The sequence below is a fragment of the Microplitis mediator genome, chromosome 4 (assembly GCF_029852145.1).
Source record: "Microplitis mediator isolate UGA2020A chromosome 4, iyMicMedi2.1, whole genome shotgun sequence".
NCBI lineage: Eukaryota > Metazoa > Arthropoda > Insecta > Hymenoptera > Braconidae > Microplitis > Microplitis mediator.
The window spans coordinates 10551251-10571598 of record NC_079972.1 but is presented as its reverse complement, the minus strand read 5'-3'; the positions used below and the strand labels follow the sequence as shown (position 1 = coordinate 10571598).

Below are 20348 nucleotides of genomic sequence, written 5' to 3'. Positions count from 1 at the left end.
TTGTTCTTCATATCTAACACACATGTATTTTGTTAGAGGCATATAAACGCATTATAAAATCAATTATCTCATTATTCAGTTCTGTACTATAAAAAGAGCGGTGTTAAAAATGGACACAATTTAATACCGCACGGTGTTAAAATGAAATAAAATCAGTGTAGACGGTGTAATTTGGCGGTATTAAAATTGGTGTAAAAAATAATTCCACGTATAAAAATTAGAAAAAAAAATGTAAAAATTTAATGAATATTATCTGGAGGAAATTTCAATTTCGCCATGAACTTAGGGGAAGGCGAGGGGGGGGGGGGGGGGGCAAAACAGAGTAGGGTAGGCAAAACGGGGTATCCCCAAAATTTTATAAAAAAAAAAAATTTTATATTTTTTCAATGGTTTTTAAACATTCCAAAATCACTTTTATAATACTAATTGAGCGTTATTTTGATTTTTTTTTTTGTTAAACTTTTTCAAAAATCAATTGTCACTCTCTAAACCTGAATTAGTGAATTATCACTAATTCAAAGTGTATATTCACTATTTGCCACAGCTAAAAGTCGGCTATTTGGAATTAGTGCATATACACTCATGTACCCAGTGATTTTAAAAAGTAATGTTTTAAATCTACTGCGTAAAAAGTAAAATTTTCACTTTTTATACATAAAATTCACTTTTTTCCAGTGAATTAGTCGATCACTGAGAAAAACAGTGAAAATTTAACTATTTCAAGTTCAGAGAGCAGTTAAAAAATATGAGTGACTTTTGTTTTATGATCAAGACTACTCAAAATTTTTTTTCTTCTTTTGTATCCAATAATCATGTAAAATATAATTTTTCTTTATGTAAATTACTTCCAAAAAATTTAACTTAATCAAATTCATTTAAAATCCAGAATTTTTTTTTTTACCTTTTTTAGGGGGTACCCCATTTTGCCCGGAAAAAAGGAAGAACTTTTTTTTTAACGGTAACTGAAAATTTTTTCTATTTACTTTGAATATCATTAAAAAAAAAAAAGATTTAGCGTATTTGAGTCCTCGAAAACTTGGTATTTCCTTAAGTACCCCCTTTTGCCCTTCCCTTCTTTATTTAAATAATTATTTATGTTATACGTAATTTATTTAAAATTCACACAATTTTACGCCCACATTTCAATCACCAATAATTTAATTAATTAATAAAAACACTATTAAACTGCAGTGATCAAGTAAGTAAAAATAATCACAAAGTAAAATAGTTTAAACTCCGAAAAATATTTTAACACCGGTAAAGAATATTTACATCGGCGGCGGTGTTATTTTGAGACCGTTTTCGATGTTGGAATTTTACACCGAAAATTTTAACACCTACACCGATTGGACTTAATCTCTAAAAATGAATCAGTTGATAGCCATTATTTCCACAGCTATAAGAATGCCACTAATTCAACCAGTGGTATACTTATGGCTGATTCCCAGTGAATATTCACTAATTTGAAGTGAATTTCACTGATTTATTTTTAGAGAGTATCCCGCTTTTTTTTTACTGTGTATGAAAATTAAATCCGTAACATTACGTATCACTTTTGATAATTGTGTAACGATAATATATCTTATAATTTCTATCGACGATAAATGACGCAACCTTAATGATTGAAAAAAATTGTATATATACGATACATAAAAATGAATTAACAAGTTTGAGATAGTAATGAAACATTAAAAATAAAATTAATCATTTAAGAATGGGAAAAAAAGTTTGTAAAAATGATGGTGGCAACCAACATACCCATTAGTTGTTAAATTGAAACTGGATCAAGGAGAAAAAGAAATAGTGTGAAGTTAATACACAATACCGACAGGTTTATATTACTGTATTATACTCATAAGTTATGTTATAACGTTGCCAGAGTAACAACAGTAACAGTAACAGCAACAGCAGCAGAAGCTGGAGCAAAAGAGCGACCGTGTAGTTGTAATAATACCAACAGCATATTATGGGTAAGTGAAAGTGTTGCAGTTTGTGTTATGGCAAGTCGTCGAGAGGTTTCTTCGGGGTCTTATATTAGGAACCACAAGTACGTGGTAACACTAAATGCGTCTCATAATATGCATAGTCTTGAAAAACAGCACATTTGTGGTACATGCCTCTAATTTTCGTGTAACAAGCAAACCGCCCGTTTACAAAATATTCAAATAATTATTTTTAGTGTGTTCGTAGTAAAACATTTATGCTGATAAACAGTTTTACTTTAATGCCAGTTGTTAGCTGATGGAAATTCAAGCCAGATAAATATTTAATATATTTATATATTTAGCATGGCCATAATGGAACAGTTATAAAATCACCTGAATGTCTTATTTTTTTTAATCAATATAAATTTTATATGTTAATTTAAAATCGTGTCCAGATCAACTTAATAAAGTGGTAAAATCATAGGGAGGTGGACAATAACACAAAATTAGAATTTAATTTTGACCATAAATGGGACGTTTCTTCCCTTTATTGAGACTTCTTCAGCAACTAAAAGGCTTGAGACAGGCCATAATTTTAAATTTGAAGATGCAACTATTTTAGATTACGAAGAATACTGGTACAAAAGAACTATTAGTGAAATGTTCCATATAAAAAATAACAACACAATCAATTTGAGATCTGATACACAAAATTTAAATTGTATCTATAATGAAGTTCTCAAATTTAACTTGGACAGATAAAATTGACAAAACTGCAATTTATAATTATCACCATTAATATATTATACCTTGATTATTATACACTAGTTGAGAGTATATGTATTGAGTGTCACATGAATTGGAGGTTATTTTATTTCATTGTATTAATATTTATTTATTGTAATTAAAACAGAAGAAATGCTAATTATTTTTGTATCATTAAACAAAATGACGTATGTCTCAAAAACATCTAGTAGACGATAGAATTTATATGATCAAGGTAGGATGTGATCATATTTGTGATTGGTTATATTGTATAATTAATTGTTTTGCTTATGTATATAATTTTTGTAAAAAATTTTTATAATGACTTGTTTTAGTTGCTGAAGAAGTCCCAATAAAAGGACGAAACGTCCAATTTGTGGTCAAAATTAAATTCTAATTTTGTGTTATTGTCCATCTCCCTATGATTTTACCATTTTAATAAATTTTATAGTTTATTCTGAAAAGTGCAGATAGAATTTTTTTTTTCTACAATCGGAAAATTGAGATTTTTCAAAAAATTTGTTTCGAGGGATTTTTTGAAATTTTTTTTTGATTAAAATTACATGTTAGGTATCAAATGATAGCTCACAATAAATAGGATCTTGTAATATTTATTTTAATAAATTTTCAATGACTTAACTGATTATAAAATTGAAAAGTATGTCCCTGATCTTGAAAACTGGAATGAAAAGATTTGAGAAATTTGAAAGTTAATTTATGAATAGTAACAATAATAACAATTCAATAATTTATATGAACACAGTTGAATTATGAATATGAACTTACATGTTATGAGTATTTTCATTTAAAACTGCACCCGACTTATTTACTAGTCACCTTTTCGTAATGGTGAACTTTTAAATAAATTAATCATATTAAATTAATTGTGGAGAGACGTTGAAGTGAATGTATCGGCTCAAATTTAAATCGAGTACAGAGCACACCCATAACCTCTGAGCCAAGAAAAAAAAGGGAGGTAAAAAGTGTATTTAGCATTGAATATACCCGACTAATTTGTCATTATATTAATTTATTAGCCAACTTTCGAGTCGATTTAAAAATAAATACTCGCAATCTATCAAAAGTAAATGTTATTATATTTAAATAAGCCTTTTTTTTGAGCAAGTATAAAGACCAACCATCAATATTATCCGAAGCCGATCCGAGCAGAGCCAGGAACCGAGGTAAGAATGTACCTCATACAGACGCTGTTACAGAAAGTTTACAAATCGCTCAGCAAATTTATTACCACCTGCTACACACACTGATTGATCGGGAATGAAAGTGAACGACGCAAAGTTTATTGATTCACCAGCGGCTAAGAGGACGTTGATGTAATGGTCTTGACTAAATTGCCTCATGAATAGTCATGGTCATCAATGAGAGCCACATGATTTTGCTCAAAATTATTGATGGAACCCCGGCCGACTATCGTCTTCCTCCTTTCCTTCCTTCAACGCCGTGCTGCCTCCATCCAACTTGATGAGTTATGTCCAATAAAAAATTCACAAAATGATAAACTTGCAAAAAAAAAACGACTTAAATATCAAGCACGTATTTAAAGAAGTTAATTGCTTCGTATTTTGTTCTGCTTCCTATCCATCATCCTTTCATATATTTTGCTAATTATTTTTCTTCAAATTGATATTTTATTTTTACTAAATATCCAAGGTTAAATATATATATACCTTCATAACAGTTGTTCATAAAAATATATACATGCATACATACAGAAACAGAAGAGGGGGGACTAGTAAAAAAATTTTGACTAATGTCAATTTTTTTATGGGGTTCAACTTCTTCAAGTTCTCAAATAAGTCTTCAGCCCGAGTCGAAATTTAAAACGTATCTCAAGCGTCTCAGGCGTTTAAAACGTAAATTAAGTAAAAATTTTTTTTTCCATTTTTGAGCATTTTGAGCTCGTACATAGCGGGAAGTTTTAAAAAAAGCCTGTAAGGTCAACCTTTCCAGATTTATTAATTTTTGCATATATCAGGAAGAAATACGTCAATTCTGACAAAAGAATTTTATTTTATCCGTGTTTCTAATGCCTGAAACGTTTTAATCACGCTTACAACGTCTGAGACGCTTGACATACACTTTAAACGCCTAAGACGCTCAATATACGTTTCAAACGCCTAAGACGCTTGAGATACGTTTCAAATTTCGACTCGGGAGCATTAATATGACCTGGCCACAAAAAAATTTATAAATGTGAGGCAAAAAGGATACCCCTATAAAACTACAAATCATTAATTTGTAATTTTACTTTATTTTAGTCACCGAAGAAGTATTCGATTTGAAAAAAAAAAATTTGAAGCCCCATTTTGCCCCGTATATTCGTTAGGTTCGTTTTTCCCTCAAACCCTTGCCTTGTTTATAAATACATACAAAGTGTACAAAAGCTAAAAAATTGGCCAATCAAGAACTCAACAATAATCAGATGTTTCTCAATTGAATGTATCTCGAGAGTGTTGTGGTGTAAATTCACAGGAAACACGTGACTTTAAAAACTATACTGTTAAGCCGTATAGTATAGAAGTATATAGAATAAGAGAAGCAATGTAAAGGCTTTCTCGCGATAAACTGGTGCACAGTCTTTCCCACGTGCATTGCAATAAGTGTTGCCACATAAACACTTCCTTCCATTTATAAACAAATATATATGTATATATATAAAGTACCTGTATAAATAAAATAATGAAAAGAATAAGAATGAGAATGACGATGAGGTAATAAAATAAGAAATAAAAATTATCATTAAATATTTATATATACATATATATATATATGGATAATATAATGGATATGTGTATGGTGTAGGGTAAACAACAGTTAACTGGAAGTAAACCACAAGTTGATGCGTGAAAATGTTTGAAATTCAGAGTGATCATTATTACTGCTATTATCCGTTTCTCCACTGGTATAATTGATCGACGTCCCTGCGTTGCTTTACACTCGAGCAGCCTATTATATGTGTGCCAATACTATCACCAGACATAACGAAATATGTGTACGTGCGTGACGATAGTCTCTTTAAAGCGATGTTATGTATAATATATAATTAGTTTAAAAATTCATTTTCGGCATTCCGTTATGAGTTAATTGATATTTGTATTATGTAACGAGAGCTGTTTGATTATATGACTTTATTACCGTACTATTAATGATTTATTTCATTCCTGATGCTGATGGTGATTGATTGCATTATTAATTAATAGATCTATTTATATAATTAGTGGTAGCCTCTATATGTTGTTTTCACGGTTTTAAAAATTTTTTTGACTTTAAATATTCAAATGTCTGGTATATGATTGATATAGAGTTCAAACATTTGTCGTTTGAATTCGCTCTGCAAACGTAAAGCCAAAATTGAAAGAAAGAAAAAGGTTTCTTTGAGCCAATTAATATTTACTCGAGCCTACAAATTCTACAATTGGATAATAGATAGATAAATATTTGTCATAAGAAAGACTATTAGAATGAGAAATTATGTTTAAGTGAATTAAACTTGCACTTAACCTCTATCCTGTGGCTTTAGGGTCAACTTAACTTTGTAGAAGTGTAACCTGATTATAATTGTTACGAATAATTTTTTACATAATGGCATCTCAATTGATTCAATTGTTATAAATTATATTTTTTTTTTGGTTTTAGGTTGTCTAAGAACTGGTTGGATTCGTTTTCTGTTCATTTGGTTCCTTCCGGAGTGGCTAATTGATCCTTGAAGGATTTTCAATGGCGATGTCTCGGCTTCCGGTAAGAGTCTAAGAGTTTTCTATAAATATTTAAAAATTAAGATTTTACTTGTGAAATTTATATTATTAGGGAAGGGTTGGGTAAAATGGGAGTGCTAAGTGAAGAAAAATCCACTTTAGCATCCTGAGAACGAAAATTTTTTTATTTAGGGGAGAGGGGGGCAGAGTGGGCCCCTTAAGGAAAATAATTATAATATCATTAATTTTGTTTCGCGTTTACTTTTTAGACCCTTAATACTTATTTTCACTTCATTATGCTTCGTCCATTAAAATTGAAAAATCGAAAATTAGGGACAAAATGGGCCCTCCAAAAAATTTCGGATTTGATATTTTTTATTCTTTACACGTGTGAAATTTGCAAATAACTATAAAACAATTGTATTTTAATGATATAAAAGTCATTTTAATAGTCTGCTACGATATAACTTCCCATACGAGAAAAAGGAATCGGCTCATTACTGGGTCGTGAATGGCCACCAATTTTCAAGCATTGGCCGAAGATCGGCTAAATATCGGATGATAACGGTATGCCAAGCATGGCAGTCGCAAGCATTGGCCAATCGTAGCAATCAATCATCAGCCAAAGCTTGGGATCAAGAGCACTTGATCAAACTGTTGGCCAATGAACGGCGGTTAATTGTACGCCGTTTTTATAAGCAACAAGATGGTTCTATAAGCAACGATGATTCACTATGCACGAGCCAGTATAGTTAGCCATTTACTAGCCAATCATTGCAAACCAGGCATCGGCCGATTTATGGGAAAATTTCGAAGCTCGGCGACTTTGTATGGGTTTAAAACATAATTTTATTATCTTTAACTTTCTTAATAAATTATATTTAATAAACAGTTTTGGTGGTCTATTTTAGCCCTCATTATATAAGAAATTTCGATAAGCTTATTATCCGTCCGAATTTATTGGCGTATAGAAAATTTTAAGGGGCCTACTTTGCCCCCTCCTTCCCTATTAAGAAAATTAAAAAGAAAAAGACAAATATTAGGATTTATTCCAGGCGGTTTTTGAGCTCGAAGAGCATAAATGTTTACCAATAATAACGTTTTCGAGCTCTCCGAACTTGAGAATAAAAGGAAGTTCTAGGGTTGGCCCACAGATTAACCGTTTTTCACATTTTTTTTTTCGTTTTAAATAAATGCTATTAAATAATTAAATATTAAAATGTAATGAACTTTAATTAAGATTAAATTCAATATTGAGTGTCATTAATTTAAGACGTTCAAAAAAAAAATTCATTATTAATTGCGTCGTATTCGGTTAACAGAAAAGAATTAATGAAATATCGTTAAATTTTATTCATCCGTTCGATGAATATTAAATTACTATCAGAAATCCACTTAATGGTGGATTCCTGTTAATAAAACTTTCTCGGTTAATAAATTAATTTTTTTTCACTAATTAAATTTTCATCATATATATATAACATACATATACTTTTAATTAATTAAAATTTTCTCGTAATCCTTTGAAATATTTTCTTACGAATCAATATCTCGATAAAAAAAACTTTATTAACTCATCGGAAAAAGATCTATTTAAATAGGACTCAGGTGAAAATTATAATATGTACAACAATAATTCAAATTCGGTGGTAAACACAAGAAAGTAAATATAATAACGACTACAGTTAAGTGGGGTACACATAGTTGGCAAGAGAAAAGCGGTCTTAAATCATCAGTACATAGCCGCGAATATTATACCCCAAGATATAAAATGTTATAATACATAAAAGCAATGGTTAGTAGAGTAGAGTTTAAACCGCGAAATACACAAGAGAGTGAGATTTAGCAGTAATTCATTTTCAGACTATTAAATATATAACTCATACTGTGTTGACTAAATCCCGTGAAATTTGAGAGAGCTAACGGCCTTCAATCGATAAAAGTAAAACGACCGCGAACTAGTGCAGCTCATATTATTGGGTGTGGTTTAACGTAGATGAGGAAAAAAGAACTAAATTAGAGTATGTATATACATATATATATATACAGAGAGAACTTAAGATCCAACAGATTTCTGTTGGAAAGTCACGAACGCCACCGATAAGCTTTATCGGCGGAAATTCATGCTTAGAACCCGCGGAGTGCCTCTTGCTTCTGCCAGACCAATATAATAACAAACAAACTTAAATTTTAACTTCTTATCATTATTTTTTTAATTTATACATAACAGTAATGATAATAAATACAGGTAGTAACAAAGTTAGTAATGATTGGGTTACCGTAATAAAAATTTATATCACTCAGTTTTAAATAATTTTAAACTTAAAATACATCTTAATAAATATTTTCATTTAATATATTTCAGTTTATGTATACACAAGTAATATATATATACATATATGATATTTGAGATTGGGGTGTTATTGCGTTATAAAAGACGATAAAAATAACGAAAAGGTATTTTTCGGATAACGAGTGCGAAATTTATTACGCTCAAGTCAATGTCTTTTGAAGCAAGAGAAAGGCAACGTTGAAATAAAAATAAAACGTATACATATATATAAAGGAAAAGAAACGTGGCATTGCCGATAGCAAAACCTCTCGCTGTTTGCGTGACAGTTGGGCGTTAACATTGTCGATCTCTTGACTTTCTTAGTTGCCTTGTAGTATTTTTATTTTTATTTATTTTTTTCTTATATTTTTTCATCCCTGCTACTGCTGGGTAACGTCCATTTATTTTGGCACATTCTTCAATCGCGATTTCATTCTTGCAGTATTGTGTTGTAGATGTCGATATATATATATTTATGTATAACCGTAGCAACATTGCTCGATACACTTCCATCTGAAAATCGATTATTGCTGTTACTGTCATTGAATTTTTTATGGATAAATTGAATTTTACTTCCAATAGCGATGGTCTGCACGTATCAAAGCTCAATATTTAATTTACAAAGATTACTATTTTTCAAGATTGTTTATCACTGGACAGAGATTTGTTGACCCTAAGAGAGTATAAATGTCCTCAGAGTCCTCGTTAGGATTTTATTGTTATATAACAGGCTTTAAACGAGCTCTCGAACAAAGAGGATACTTTGTACTACCGGGAAACCCATTTCACTATTTTTTCCCCTTACATACTTACACTTTTACGCAGCTTTTAGTATCAGCTTTATTCTATAACCTATTCTACGTTCTCCGACTTGATCATCATTAACACATATCCCCGTTCTATCTCTTTTAGTACACTGTAAAAAGAGCGCTATTAAAAATGGACACAATCTCATACCACGCGATGTTAAAATAAAATAACACCGGGTAGGCGGTGTTAAAATACTAGTTTAAAATCGGTGTAAAAAATAATTCCACGTATAAAAATCAGAAATAAAATGTATTAGGGGAGGAGGGGGCAAAGTAGGCTCCTTAAAATTTTCCAAACATCAAAAAACATGGGGGCAAAGTGGGCCCCTCAAAATTTTCTATACGCCAATAAATTCGGACGGATAATAAGCTTATCAAAATTTCTTATATAATAAGGGCTAAAATAGACCACCAAAACTGTTCATTAAATATAATTTATTGAGAAATTTAAAGATAATAAAATTACGTTTTAAAGTTATACCGCAGCAGACTATTAAAATACAATTGTTTTATAGATATTTGCAAATATCACACGTGTGAAGGATTAAAAATATCAAATCCGAAATTTTTTGGAGGGCCCACCTTGTCCCTAATTTTCGTTTTTTCAATTTTAATGGACGCAGCGTAATGAAGTGAAAATAAGTATCAAGGGTCTAAAAAGAAGTAAACGCGTAAAAAAAATTAATGATATTATAATTATTTTCATTAAGGGGCCCACTCTGCCCCCCCCCCTCTCCCCTACATATAAAAAAATATAAAAATCTAATGAATATTATGTGGTGGAAATTTTAATTTTGCTATGTATACATGTACGCTTCCTCTAAGTAATTTTCTTAATACATTAAATCACATTTCGGATCAAATTGAAATTTTCTTATTTTTTTCCGCAAATTAATATTTTTTTTATAGAAATGCCGTAGTGGGATCTCTAGGGGATTTCCCTATTGGGGCTTAGCTGGGACTGTCCAATAAGGGCCCAATAGGTCCTTGCGTTACATCCCTATGTGCGGTCCCTATAGGACAACCCCATAAGGATCCAATAGGTCTCACATAAAAATTTCTAGTCGGGTATTTATTTAAATAATTATTTATGTTATACGTAATTTATTTAAAAATTACACAATTTTACGCCCACCATAATCACCAATAATTTAATTAATTAATAAAAACACTGTATAAATAAATAGTGATTGAGTAAGTAAAAATATTCACAGTTAAATGTTTTTAACACCGAAAAATATTTGAACCTCGGGAAATTTTTATAACACTGGTAAAGATCATTTACATAGACCGCGGTGTTATTTTAACACAACTTTCGGTGTTGAAATTTAACACCGAAAATCTTAACTCCTACACCGCCTGGACTTACCCCGGTTTTTTTTACAGTGCAGCTCATCTCGATAATATAACGATGTTATATAACACAACCGAACTCGATCTCTCTAACCGGCTATTATTTTTTAATAAAAACTTTGTTGAAAACTCGTCCAACTTTCCGCCGTTCAATAAAGGATCAACGTAATTATACAATGTTATCCGTAAAGAACAAAAAAACGGAACATAGTTATTATATAACAAAAGCTCGAAAACTAAAAAGTAAAAATCTAAGACAAACAAAAGGAAAATGTGTATTGTTTATATTAAAATGTGTTGCGCTTGTCGAGCTGTCTATAACGCTAATTATATTATCAACATTGGAGTGTTGTCTTTTAAACAAACTCAAGCGGCTTACTGTTATATACCTTCGCTTTATACATACCTTTTTCCATAATAATAAAACCTACATATATATACACAACATCCCGAGTTGTCGGGTTTCCTTTTACTTTTATATTCTCTCTCTGCCTCGACTCGCTTCATTATATTTTCAATGTTTATTTTATTTTTTATCGTGGATCTAATTTCGTTTATACTAAACACAAAAAAAATAGATAACGGGTTAATTAATAATGTAAATTAATTAATCGTTTTTAATTTTACTCCATAATATTTAATAAAAATAAATAATAATATTTTTTTAGCCAGCAAAATAAGGGGAGGGGGCAAAATAGGCTCTTTATAAAAAAGTCTCGTGTGCCCGAGTCGAAATTTAAATCCTACTAGACGTTGAAAACGTAAATTCAAACTTTTAAGACGTAAATAGCCGTAAAAACGTATTTTTGACGTAGTTGACGTACAAAAACGTGAAGAAGACTTGCGTAATTGTAAACACAACCTTTTAAAACTTGCAATACAAAAATTAAACTATACTGAAAACATTTCGATGCCAAAAAAACATATCTAGCAGTCAGAAGACGAGAGATAAAAATTTCAGCAGCTTTGCAAAATATTTTGAGCCTTGCAAGAGATAACTCTGCCCTGTTATGACAAAACGATGTATCTCGAGATACGCTGTTCTGTCGTAACAAAGCTAAAAAGGTTTATTTAGTGTCACTTAATAATAGGGTATCATCAAAATTGTACTAATTTAATTAATTATGCCAATAATATTGATCAAATGTGCGTATAAAAGAAATGAAAAAAAAAAAATGTCTCTTTTTTGCATTGGAAATTTAATTTTTCGAGTTACAGCGTTTTGTCATAACAATTTCATCTATTTATCAAAATAAGCATTAGTTTCTTACGATACAAAAAACATATCTCGAGTTACAATGTTTTGTCATAACAGAAATTAATTTTTCTGTTAAATTGTACTCAAATTCTGTTAAATCTTTAAACGCTATTTTCTCGAAACTATAATTTTTGAGATACGTCGTTTTGTCATGACAGGGTAGAACTCTGATGGCTAGTAAGCTAATTAAGAGAGTTAGAGACTCAAAGGGTTATCTCCTGCAAGGTTCAAAATATTTTTCAAAAGCTGCTGAAATTTTTATTTCTCGTCACCTGACTGCTAGATATTTTTGAAGGGTTGAATCTACGATTACGCAAGTCTTATTTACGTTTTCGTACGTCAACTACGTCAAAAATACGTTTTTACGGCTATTTACGTCTTAAACGGTTGAATTTACGTTTTCAACGTCTAGTACGATCAATCTACGATTTAAATTTCGACTCGGGTGATTTTTTCACTAGAAAGTAGTAAATTTGATTGAAAAGATTTTCCGTGGACCGAATTACCCCACAACGCCCGTGTTGCCTCTGCGGACAAAAAATAAAATAATTCTGAGAGATCTGCAAATCCTCTCTCCTATTTGTATCATTAACGTTCAATAGAGCGGCGTAAACAAGTAATTCATATATTCATATACATAAATATATAAATATACACACATGTGTGTATAGAGGGGCAAATAAGCGCAACGAGTAAAACGTTCTCATATATATAGTATGTGTATGATGATTTTTATTTGATTTACGATATTGGGGGTCTCTGAATCGCTCGTTAGTGATATTGTCATTGCCGTGGCATCCGTTCGATCGAAACTGGCTATACTGTGTGTGTTAAACAACATATATGTGGATAAGCTGTAGCATGCTATCTAAACGGTAGGGGGCAATGACAACGTGAGTACAAAAGTATTCATGTATGTGTAAATATATTTATATATATGTATTTATATATATGTGTGTGCCGATCAGTGCATACTAGGGGTTGGAAACCATCGATGTATAAAGGCTCGTTGGGCTACCGTTGCGTAAAGTGTGGAATCATGTGAGTATTTCTCATCCCTTTCTATCCTACCCCTCCCCCTTTTCCCGTCGCGTCCCCTTACCCCCGTTTGCTAGGCTTCATGTCCTTTTCCTCTTTTCCTATTGCCTGGTGTATACCCACGGGCAATCATGAAAATCGATTATGCTAAAGAGCTTTGAATTATTTTCCAACGCACATTCGGTATCGTTTTTAGTCTAGACTGGAGTAGGCTACTTTTAATTTAACGATTCATAAAAATTTCGCTTGCATTTGAGAAAATAAACTCATCATTTTTTTTTAATTATTAAATGAACATTGAAAATTAGTAAGCAGTAATAACTGTGCATTAATAATAATAATACACGTATGCTTGTCTATTATTAATAAATCAATGAATATGCAGCGTGTATTTTTAAAAAATTAAGCGCACGCGAGCTCTCATGGAATCAACTTCAATAGAAGTCAAACAAGTTGAGTTGCGAAGTAAAGTGAAGTGAACAAGTGAAGCATCGCGATTGCAAGAGAGTAACACAGCAGACCGGATGTTGGTTCTCTCTTGTCTGGTAGAGCGATTCCGCGTGCAAAGATCCCTTATATATACATATATATATATATTGTAAATCCCCTGACTGCACTGCCTCCATCTACACCTTGGAGTTGCTCGCCTCCATCCCAGCTCCAGCCCCTTAAATCCTCAGTCGAGGTCGAGATGAACACATTAGCCTCTCACCCTTACTGACGAGTAGTCTCGCCCGTACTGGGAATCCGTGCGAACGATAGCACGTGTTTGCACGTGACCGTCCTTTCGCAGTCGAAAACCCTGCTATCGTATACATTATTCGCCCTCTTCATCATCACCGTCATAGTCGCGCCCTTTAAGATACACCCGGAAATATAAGGGGATTAAAATTTTCCATTACTGTCATTACGTTTAACTTATCGGTAAAAAATAGTTTTTTAATGGAATTTAAATAAAAGTCACACATATTTAATTACCGAGGCTCAAAATTTTTTTTCGACGTCACTTGTCATGTCATTAAAGTGCATCGTGTATATTTGTGTAACTAATCAGAGTTTATTACTCGGTTTGGTGTTTATAAAAAAGAGTTAAATGTAACATTGGAGTTGCGTTTAAGTACATAATGAAAAACAAAGAAAAGATGGTGAGTAAAGAGAGAAAGAAAGAAAGAAAGAATGAGAGTACAACGGTTGCAATCCGTTACTGGTGGATTCTCTAGTACGTCTGTCGGACTGTCCTCCGCGTGTCAGTCGTAAAAGTAAAAGCCCTTGGTTAAAGGAAAAAGCCGCCATGTAATTAAGGTGCTCCCGAGCGATTCACTGTTTGCCTTGCCGCCTATATGTGTCACTGTCACGCTGCTTCCCGCGACTGTTGCTGCAGCAACTTTTGCTGTCTTATACCTGTATATATATGTATACAGATATACGTATTGTAGCTCTTCTCTTCTACCTGACTACATGCTCAGAGAAGCCTCTGGTTCTCTTCTTGCGATACGACAACGTCTGTGTCTTTACTCTTCTCTCGCATCTCATTCGTTTGTCCACCGAATAAAATAAACTAATAAAAAATGTATATTTATATATATACCTTTGCTGGGTTTCTCTTTCTTGCTTACACCCGATCAGGACTTTTATTTACTCTCATCTGACAATTGACCACAATTATTCGGAGCCTGCGCGCAAACGCTAAAGACGTACAGTGAATCACCAGAGGGTGGAAGGCCCGCGGGACGAGGGAAAGGAGACCAGAAAGGGACGACAACGACGAGCAAGAGATCGTGCCGACACTCATGGATATTCCCTCTCGTTAATCCCATTAACGTCATGGGGATATTGCCAGAGAACAATATGCAGCTATATAGAACGAGATGGACGAACAAGTGAATTGGTGAGAATATACTCTCAAGAATGTGTTTAAATGTATGTGTGCTGTCTATTCATACATATACACACACATACATACATACATACATACATGCAAATGGATATATACATGTATATTTATGAAAAGCTAATAATATGATTTTCAATGAAAATCGTAAATTACCACAAATATTTGATTACCTATCATTACTCATGGAATTCCAACAAATCGATAATATTATTTCATATATACAATACTACTACACTTAAACAGTTTAAATATTCATCAAATAGATATGCACAAACAAAAGGATTTAATTTGATAACGAACCTTATACAAATGTATATACACGTTTATATATATATATATATGTGTATGTGTATGTGTGTGTGGGGGGGGAGGTATGTGTGTATATTTTTGTGTTTGTTTTTAAAATTAAAATTTAATAAACTACACAAAAGATATCATTTGAAAAATAATGAAACGAAAGTTTTTTTTTATTTTATCATAAATCCATATAATAAAATATATACATATTTTAAATAATATTTGCTGCAAATAAAAGTTTGCGTAGAGCTTTAAATTCATTATTAATATTTATATAAATTACGCAGCATATTTTTCTCTCTATTATTATTGATGAAAATAATTAAGGGAGGGTGGGGTAGAGCGGCCCCCCTAAGCCAATTATTACTTTTTGTCGCTTTGGACCATCAGATCACTTTACTTTTGTCCTATTTCAAACAAATTTATAGACATTTTGCCAAAATTCTGAAAAAAAAAATTTTTTGTGGGGCAGAGAGACCCCCCTCCAAAAAATGATAAAATTTTTTTTTATTTTTTTTTTTGATTGTTTTCATCATGAAAAATGTATTTCTTTCTCTTGACAACTATTTTTGGTTTTATATTACTCAAAAAAAATTTTTTAAGGTGTAATAAATCGTTTCCCCTTGATTATCTTAATTACTAATTGTTATTTAATAAAAAAATGACAATTCTATATTTCTTATTTGTCATTATTTTGAACTCAAAAAACGTGTTTTTTGATTTTTTAGATTACAAATCATTTTGCATTATTTAAAAAATTTTATCAATTAAAAAATAAATTATTATTTTCGAATATTTTTAGTGGCCAAAAATGCGTAAATATATCTGTTTTGCCCCACCCTCGCCTATATTACTTTTTATTAAAAAATTCGGGAGTCGGCTAATTACTTGTAACATTCAAAGTGTGAAAAATATAAGATTTTTATTCGGACGAACAGAGCGTGAAAAAATATTGACATTATTAGTTTTATACCTAATATATTACTTAAGATGATAGAATAAGATATCTTAAATATATATAAGAAAATTTGATAAAATGAATCTGGTCGGAATATAATTCGAATGATAATAAATTGTTATTTATTTTTTTTTTTTCAATTTTATTAGAAATAGGACAATATATTTTGTGGGTATTATTTATTACGAATAATATTTTGTGGATATATTTTTTTATTGAAAAGATAAATAATGGTCAGGTGTAAAAAAATGATTGGGAAGGAAAAATTTACAATTTTATTTTTTTCTTTGTTATTAATTATTGTTATTTATAAAGAAATGTGATCCTACCATCTATCTTTTTTATGGAGGATAAATTTTTTCCAATTTATGGAGATTGAATGGTGAAAAAAATTAATAGGATTTCGCCGAGTGTATAAAATGTAAAAAAAATGAAAATTAGTTATTAAATAAAAAGTATAAGCCGCAAATGACTTTTATTTAAGTGGCAAAGAGCTCCATGGAGTGCAAAAAATATCATATCCCGGTGTTGTTTAAAGATAAAAGGACATTGCGGGCGAGTTTAAGAGTCTGCGTCATGAACCAGCGGGTGTGAAGCACGTGCGCTCATCTCTGCAGAACACAGTGTAGGCTCATCTTCACTTGTGAAGCAAAAACAACTGAAAAGTTTTTAAAAAAATGTCTGACTAAAAACAGGAAAAAGAACATGACAAGTGACTTGAGAGTAACGAGTTTTTTTGAGCCCCAAGATTTGATAAGTTGACTAAGACTTGAGACTTAAACTCAAAGCATGGTTATTAACCCGACCAATATGTCGCCTGTCTTACAAACCTACATACTCAGCTCTTTAATTTATATCCCTAATTTGCATTCCAACCAACATGACGTCAAAACAAAATATCGCTTTCTATCTTCTTCTCGCATAATTTACCAAACTGCCTTTTCGAAACAAAGAAAATTGTTTATAGAGAAAAGGAGAAGAAAGTGAGCAAAAAAAGTGTCAATTGTCAAAATTTTTTTACTAGTTTTCCTCTTTACTTTTTTTTCCGATCCCAACTACACAGTTAGAAATTTTGTGTATTTGTGTTAAAAAATTATTTGGTTAAATTTTTTTAGTGTCGCCGCACTAAAGTGCCACATTTCAATACCATTTACACAAAAAACTGAAGTTATGCTCGATATAGTTCACCAAAAACCCTTTTAATTTTCAGCGGTAAATAAATTTTTACACGCAGATAATTTTTGAGTAAAAATTACCCATAAAGTTTGGTACTGCCCTAGTAGAAATGTTCAATTTTTTACTCGATTAAGTCTAGTATCTGGCTAGCGTTCATATCTAGTAACTGGCCAGCAATCTTATCCAGTAACTGGCTAGTGAAACTAGGTAAAAACTGGAAGTTGCGCCACCTATAACTGAATCGTAAACATTGGTCACACTGATGTTCTACTTATACTAGTGTATGTGTATGTTTATTTTTTCACTTTAACCTGTAAGTTGAATAATATTTAGTAAACATCAAGAAACAATACAAATAATTAACAAAAAATAAAAATTGTGTCTTTCAAAATAAAAATAATCGGTAATATATTTTAAAAAATGGATGAAGTTAAAAAAATCGACGTTTTATGTTATTAATGTTTCTCGTTTTATATTTAAAAATATAATATAATAAATTAATAAATAAATTTTATAACTTTTCCGTGTATTATTATTATTATTATTATTATTATTATTATTATTATTATTATTATTATTATTATTATTATTATTATTATTATTATTATTATTATTATTATTGTTGTTGTTGTTGTTATTATTATAATTTTTAATTGTAATAAAATCAATATTTAATACTCAATAACCTCAAGATCAACAAGAGTCGCCATGTTTTATTTGCTATCTAGTAAAACTGGCCAGTTACTAGACAGTTACTGGATATTATACTAGCCAGTTCCTAGCTTAAGTCTAGTTAAACTAGCCAGCTACTGGCCAGATACTTGATTACGTTTCTACTAGGGCGTGGAGACATCTAGCCAGTAACTAAATTTTTACTACGTTGTTAATAGAAATTGCACTTCATTTACATACATCGAGTAGTATATTCTACGTATGTGTATAGAAAAATCTCGATATTTGCCACATGTCCTCACACAGTTAGAAATTTTGTGTATTTGTGTTAAAAAATTATTTGGTTAAATTTTTTGTGTTGATTTTTAACACAGAAATCTGTTAATTCAACACAAACCGTTTGTGTTATTTTACTTTAACAGATTTTTTATGTTAAATGATTAGAAAATCTAGAATGTAACGCATTTCTTGTGTTATTCGAAAATTGACACAAAATTTGTCTTGTTTGACTAAACGTTCCCGCGCAATTCTTCATTACTATAACCAAGCAAAGCATTGTAGCAGCATTGTCTGCAGGGAAACTTGGATTATAATTTATTTACAATGAAATACATACATTTTACATTTAAATTTAGATAACTTCATATCTTTTTGACCCGGTTCAATTGTTCGCTAAATTGACATAAGTTCTACTAAGAATAGATCAGTATACTTGAGTTGGTTAGATTATGTGCTTATATTTATTAGTTGATTTTAACACGAAAAATGTGTTAAATTTACACAAATGTTCTGTTAAAGGTACACAAATTTTCTGTCAAAAGAACAGATTTTATGTGTTCAATTTTATTTAACATAAAATTTGTGTTAAAGATCAACACAAACGCAATGTGTTGAATTAACACTAAAATTTGTGTAGACCGTTTGCAACACACGATTTGTGTTAAATTTAACACAAAATTTCTGACTGTGTAGCAAATTTTTTGAAAGAACTTTTGACCGACCCCGATTGCCCCGTGACGACCGTATTGTCCTCATACCAAAGAAAAATTAGTACCTTTATTTTGCTTGTTCTTTTCTCCAATTTGACGAAAGCCATGATGAAAAGGTAGAACTCAGTGTTGATTGGCTTAAAATTTTTCAGCAAAGACAAACAAAATGAAATTAGCAATTTCTCTTGTTCTGTCTTGCAGTACTGTTACTCGTAGTTTTATAAACTCAAAAGGCATCTCTAGTCCGATTAGATGGCACAAACTTTATAAAGAATATCGAATCAAACGAATGGAAGGTATTAAATCACCCTCAGAACTAGACGTTGAAGCAACAGTGACTTGTCGTCGTAGTCTTCGTTGTCGTTCAGATACTGCCTCGAGGAAGCTAGATGAGTCTTTGGATCTGTACTTGTTGTACATATATATGAACATTGAACAAGTACAAAGCAAAAGCAATGGCAAGAGCTAGAGCAGGACCAAAAAGACTATTCCTACTGGTGTGTGATACCGAGATAGAGAATGAGAGAGATGAATGAATAGAAGAAGAGACTAAAGTACGTGTGCAGCATTCCAAAACCTCATCTGTTATTTGTCATCCGGCTTCTATTCCGTACTATAGCTAGCTAGTATTATATATATATATATATACATATATATGTAGTTGTATACGTTAACTCGATCGACCCTCATCGGCCAAACTAACCTAACTGCTTCTTCCGGTAATCGAACCGGCGTTCCTTGACTTGTAAGTTTATTGACCAACTAGTATTAGTTATATTATACTGAGTTAGGAATGCTAAGAGTTGTTTTGTCAATACGTGTAGGCGTATATTTATTATATATGTGTATATCAGTTGTATAAATATATTTAGCTTGTATGGTACACCTCTTTTTGCCCAAAATCAACGAAAATGTTAAATAATGATGATGTTTATTTACGAAAATAATTTTGGGACCGTGGGTTTCCGGGAATTTCGCTTCCGGTTATCGATGTGTTGAGGCACAGAATGTCTGTGTGGGTGTAATATGTTGCTTTAGATCTTTATTGATGAGGTGGAATTCCAGTGGCTTATTCTCTTGAGCGATTGCGTGAGTACGTCGACAGCAATCATCTATTCACGGGTGATCTATATCGAGAACCGCGATATCAAACTCTTGGGTCGATA

The 20348-nt window shown here is 31.3% G+C and overlaps 1 protein-coding gene across 9 annotated transcripts in view; it reads left to right on the top strand.

Moving 5' to 3' along the window:
• LOC130666665 (uncharacterized) overlaps positions 1 to 20348 on the top strand; it is a 218262-nt gene that overhangs the window by 16930 nt on the left and 180984 nt on the right. For 8 of the 9 annotated variants that reach the window (XR_008989718.1, XR_008989719.1, XM_057467864.1 and 5 more), the window contains one exon: positions 6348 to 6449. Coding sequence is in view for 6 of the 9 variants with exons in the window: in XM_057467864.1 (XP_057323847.1) it covers positions 6429 to 6449 (21 nt within the window). In the remaining 3 variants the exon portion in view is untranslated. Of the gene's footprint in view, positions 1 to 6347; positions 6450 to 10471; positions 10616 to 20348 lie in introns of those variants that run through there. The other variant, XM_057467862.1, reaches the window with a different exon arrangement.